We start from the raw sequence: 5,133 nt of genomic DNA, 5'->3' as shown, positions 1-5,133 counted from the left end.
CCCCCGCCGCCCCCGCCGCTGCCCGCCGGCACCAGCGGGAGCCGATCCAGCGGGCTGTTGAGGGGGCTGCCCTTCTCGATGTACTTGGAGTCGCCCTTGGCCAGCCCGGAGGCGGGGTGGTCGGGCACGTCCAGGCTGAAGACCTTGGCGCTCTTGATGGAGCCACTGGAGGACACGCTGCAGGTCTTGCGGGTCACGGCCGCATCGGCGCTCAGCTGGCGCTGCAGCGGGTGGTGAGAGCTCTCCTTGTAAGGGGGCGAGAGGAAGCTGGGCCGCTCCAGTGCCCCAGGGGCGGTGGCTGCGGAGGCGGCGGCAGCCGCAGGGAGAGACTGGCACTCGAAGGCCAGCTCCGGGTCCCCGCCACCACCGCCGCCCCCCAGGAAAGAGGCTGAGTCCAGCTTGAGGGCATCTATGCAGTTGTTGATGATCTGGTTGACCTTGTCCACCTCCTTGGCGATGGTGGAGATCTCCGCGGCCGAGCCCTGGCCGTTCTCGAGGTCGGGGAGGTCGTCCTCCGGCCGGGCCAGGCCGTCCCCACCCGCGCCCGTGCGCACCTCGATGTAGTTGCCCTTGGTGGCCACCTTGGGGGTGTCCAGCCCAGCCTCCAGCCCCTTGGTGGCAGGCAACTTCTCCCCGATCATGGAGGGGATGGAAGCCATGCGGGCCACAGGCAGCACGGGCGGCTCGCCCAGCTTCTGGGCGGCGTGCACCATGGAGCCAGCGTCCACGTCGGCTCCGTAGCGCATCTCCAGGATGGTCTTCTTGACGTTGACAGACTTCTGCTTCTCCTCCTGCATGCGCCGCTTGCGAAGGCAGTAGTAGACGGCGCCCAGCACGATGACCATGCCGAAGAGGCAGCCCAGGATGGTCATGATGTAGTGGGTGGTGGTGGAGGTGCTGGGCGCCAGGTCGCCCGGCACGGGGTCCCGCGTGGCGAAGGTCAGGCAGGTGTGGTTGAAGCGGCGGCTGTTGCGCAGCGAGGTCACGCAGAAGGTGTACTCGGTGTGCGCCCGCAGCTTGTCCAGCGTCACGATCTCCTTCTTGTTCTTGAGCGTCATGACATCGGAGAAGTAGCTGTTGTTGTACTGGACCAGGACGTACATCTTGCTGTAGGGGTGAGGGATGGTGACCACCAGGGTGGCAGAGGTGAAGGTGACGTGGTGCAGCCTGATGGCCGGCCCCGCAGACGCGTCCGTGGTGGACGAGGCCGGCGGCTCCACGGACAGGATCTCGTCGGGGTTGAAGCCCGAGTTCTCATCGGGCTCCCGCTGGGCGTCCGTGGAGTAGGGCGTGGGGTGGCTCACGGGCCGCGCGGGCAGCGACCCGTTGCGGCACTTGGCCTGCAGCACGGTGATGGCGTTGAGGCTGTGGTAGGGCCGTGGCACCAGCAGCGGGTAGCCGGCGAACTCGCGCGGCGACTCGCACTGCAGCCGGTCGTAGTTCTTGGTGACGTTGTTAAAGCCCACCAGCCAGGCCAGGAAGCCGAAGAGGTCGCACTCGCAGTTGAAGGGGTTGCCGGCCAGCTCACACACCATGAGGCTGGCCAGGCCGGCGAAGGTGGCGCCGTCCAGGCGGCTGAGGCGGTTGGAGGACAGGTCGATGCTGATGAGGCTGGGGCACTCGGAGAAGGCGGCGGGCGTGACCACCTCGATGAGGTTGTGCTGCACGAAGAGGAACTGCAGGCGGCCCATGCCGCGCAGCATGCCCTCCGTCAGGTTGCTGAGCCGGTTGTAGCCCAGCTGCAGCACCTGCAGGCTCGACTGGCCCAGGAAGGCGCCGTCCTCGATGTAGGAGATCTCGTTCTTGGTGAGGTTGAGGTCGGTGAGGTTCCCGAAGCGGTTGAGCGAGGAGTAGAGCACGGCCTTGAGCTTGTTCTCGTTGAGCCGCAGGTCGTGCACGGTGCTGTTGATGTGCTGCGGAATGGTCTCGTAGGGCGGCTGGTTCTGGCTGCAGATGGCCAGCCACACGTAGCCCTTGTCACCCTCGATGAGCCAGCAGTCGGCGCGCACGGTGCCCGGCCGGCAAACGCACAGCAGCGCGGCCGCCCACAGCCCCAGGCGCAGCATGGCGCCAGCCGGGCCCCCTCGGAGGCCGGGTTCAGGGGGGAGGGGCCGGAGGGGCCGGGCGCGCGGGGCCTAGAGGCCGGAGGCTGGGGCGGGCAGGCCAGTCCTCCCCGGGGCCGCCACCATCTTGGGGGCGACCCCCAGCACAGGGGCCCCAGGGGAGGTGGGCGCAGCTAACGCCAGCTGCCGGGGCCCTCGGGGGTGCTGTGGCCGGGGCTGGGCCCGGCCAGGGCCAGGCTGGGGGGCCCCACGGGGCTCTTCGGCGTGGTGCCTCGTCTCCGCCTAGAAGGCGCACAGGCTCTCAGGGCTCGACTTCCTTGTCTTCCTGCTCCTCCTCAGCTTCTGAGCTCAGAACTTCAGATGCTCCCGCTGTAGCCTGGAGAGCGCAGCACTGGGGGGGAGTGAGCCAGCCGGGGGCAGGAAGGAAGACCCATCTGCACCTGTTCCTGAAAGGCAGCACCGGGGGTGATGGATCAGTGAGGGCTCAGAGCAGCCCCCTCGAGCTCCAGCACAGGCCCCAGCCCTTCTCCACCCCCGTCCTGGGGGGATCTCTGGCCCACAAGCCCTGGGGTCCCTACCACATCAAAGAAGGGGGGTTGGTGGGTGGCAAGAGAGGGAGACGTACCTAGGGGCTGGAAAGGAGGGAGACAAAGAATGGGGTAACAGAGGCAGAGTCTGAGGACAGTGGGCAGAGAAAGAACACTGGGGAGGAACAGGTGGGCACAGATGCACACACTCACACAACATCCAGCACACTGAGGCCACACTGGTCCCCTGGTGTGCACAGACCAGATCACATGCCCCCACACGAGGCAGAACAGCATGGCATGCACACATAGGGACACACACACACACACACACACACACACACACACACGCACGCACACACATGCATGAGCACGCCTGCAATCTGCACATGACACACTGGCCTGTACACATATGTTCACATACCCAAGTGGGTACCCCCAAATCCAGACAAAGAATTAAGAAGCCCAGCAAAATGCCTCCTTTTCTCCATGCCCAAAGATAAATAATTCATTTGTTGTGTAACTGCTCTTGTTCCAAAAATAATTCCCTTGTCTCAGCTTCCATGGGGGAGGGGGAGCAGAACATCATGGCTGTGGGCCCCCCCAAGCAGGGGATGAGGAAGCTAGGGTCCCCTGCAGGGGAGGGCTTGGGGAGAGCTCATCCTACAGGCAGAGCAAGCCCAGGGAAAGAGAGGGCAAGGTTCTGGGAAGCCAGAGACACTCCCAGCAGCATCTCCCCAAAGTACTTTCCAGAGGCACCTTGATCCTGTAGGGGCCCCAGGCCTCCAGAAGAGCACGACTGAAGCCCCGTATGAGTGGAGAGCCAGAAGCCCAGAGAGGGACAGGAAGTTGCCCTGAGTAACACAGCACAGCCTGGGCCAGGACCAAGATCCCGGAGACACGTATGCCAACTAGGGTCAGGAGACCTGGAGGCCCGTCCCCTACCCAACCAGGCGCATAAGCCACACCACCTCTCTGAGTCTATTTCCACATCCATAAAGTGGGGACCAGGCCCCTGCCCAGACCATCTGGTGGGGGAAGAAGTAGGGGGATCACGCTGCCCATCCCCCAGATGCAGGGGGCAGGGAGGGCACAGAGGTCACAGCCTGCAGACCGTGACAGCCCGCATCAACCCCACTGCCCAGGTGCAGAGTCTCAGGCGCAAGGGAGACTTGCCTGGGTCACTCAGCAAGCTGGACAGCCCCCAGCCCCCACCCTAACTACGCAGTAGCCCAGTTTGCCCTCCCTCTGCCCCGGGCCTTGAGGTATCCGCGCGTTTGGGCAGAGGAAGGCTGGAGACCGTTCACAAGAGCCACCTCCGCCTCCTGCTCCTCCTCCTGGGAAACTCCAGGAAACAGAATGCTTTGAAAAAACATTAAACCTTTGCTGTTAAAGCAAAACCAATTTACAGCACCGAGCCCCAACGGGCTGGAACAGAGGAAAGGAAGCGCGTGGGGGACGAGTCCAGAAGCCCAAGACAGGCCGTTCTGTTGAGGTGGCAGCAGGTGAGCAGGGCGTCCAGGTGACCTGCGGGACCGAGGCTGCAGCTGCGTCACAGGCTGTGGCGATCGGGCCCTTGGAGGCTGGCTTCATGTCTCCCCAGCCCCTGCAGGACCAGCCGGTGCCACAGCTGGGCAGGAAGGGGTGCCAGGGAGCAGACAGCATTGCTGTCCTTGGCTGTGCCCTGCAAAGGTCTCAGGCTGGAGAGACTGTGGCTGCCACCCTGCAGGGCTGCTGGCTCCTGGGAGACCCCAGGCCAGTTCTCCCCCTCTCTGGGCCTCAGTTTCCCCTCCCTCAGCAGAAGGGTTGTACTGGAGGAAGCCAAGTCTCCATGCGTCCTGCTTCAGGGATCTGTGAGCTGGGCTGTCAGAGAACCCTCGGCTGCTCCAGTGCGGTTGCTCCTCCTCACTGGGGATGTCTGGAGACAGCATTTGTATGCAGGTGCACACCCAGGTGGCTCAGAGTGCCGATGCATTTGTGCTGACGTGCACAAGTAGACAATGCGCAGGCAGGTGTGTGTGCACATACATACGTGCGTGTGCACATCCTGGGCACCCGCTACAGGAGCATGTGCCCATGTGTGGAGGGGTGGAAGGGCATGTGTGTTGGGGCACAGGAGAACAACACCTGCCTGCATTATAGTTGACACGTTGAAGTATATGCGTTCCACACACGTGTGTGTGTACACGTGAAGCTGTAGCCACACAGACCCCTCCCCTTCCCTCGGATCTGATGGGGTTCCTCAGACCAGCACCCTTGCACCCAGGCCCAGGATAGCCGGCCATACAGAGCCAGTTAGAGCCTCGGGAAAGCCCAGGTCTTGCTGAGGGATGAGAAGAGGCTGCGGGAGAGGAAAGGGCCCAGTTTGGGAAAGGAGCTCGTCCTGCCTCAGCCCTCCCCTGCTCCTTCCCAGACAGCCCAGGGTGGGCCCAGGCCCTCTGTGCCCACCCCAGCCGTCCTGAGCTCCGCCTACCTGAGCCCTCAAGGTGACCCCGCCTGTGGCCCTCCCCTTCCTCCTGGTCTCCAGGACAGCTTGGGTCAGG

General features: G+C 64.0%; 1 protein-coding gene across 1 annotated transcript in view; it reads right to left on the bottom strand.

Moving 5' to 3' along the window:
- Window positions 1-2,142, bottom strand: part of ELFN2 (extracellular leucine rich repeat and fibronectin type III domain containing 2) — a 2,920-nt gene extending 778 nt beyond the window's left edge. The window contains 1 exon segment of the mRNA XM_008067343.2: window positions 1-2,142. This exon segment is cut by the window's left edge and continues 1 nt beyond it. Within this exon segment, the coding sequence (XP_008065534.2) occupies window positions 1-2,066 (2,066 nt within the window). The 5' untranslated portion in view covers window positions 2,067-2,142.
- Window positions 2,143-5,133: the final 2,991 nt, after the last annotated feature.

This window comes from Carlito syrichta, unplaced genomic scaffold, assembly GCF_000164805.1.
Source record: "Carlito syrichta isolate Samal-C Ts95f unplaced genomic scaffold, Tarsius_syrichta-2.0.1 Scaffold309481, whole genome shotgun sequence".
In the NCBI taxonomy this organism is placed as follows: domain Eukaryota; kingdom Metazoa; phylum Chordata; class Mammalia; order Primates; family Tarsiidae; genus Carlito; species Carlito syrichta.
The sequence above is the reverse complement of the archived record's forward strand: the minus strand, read 5'-3'. Positions and strand labels throughout refer to the sequence as shown.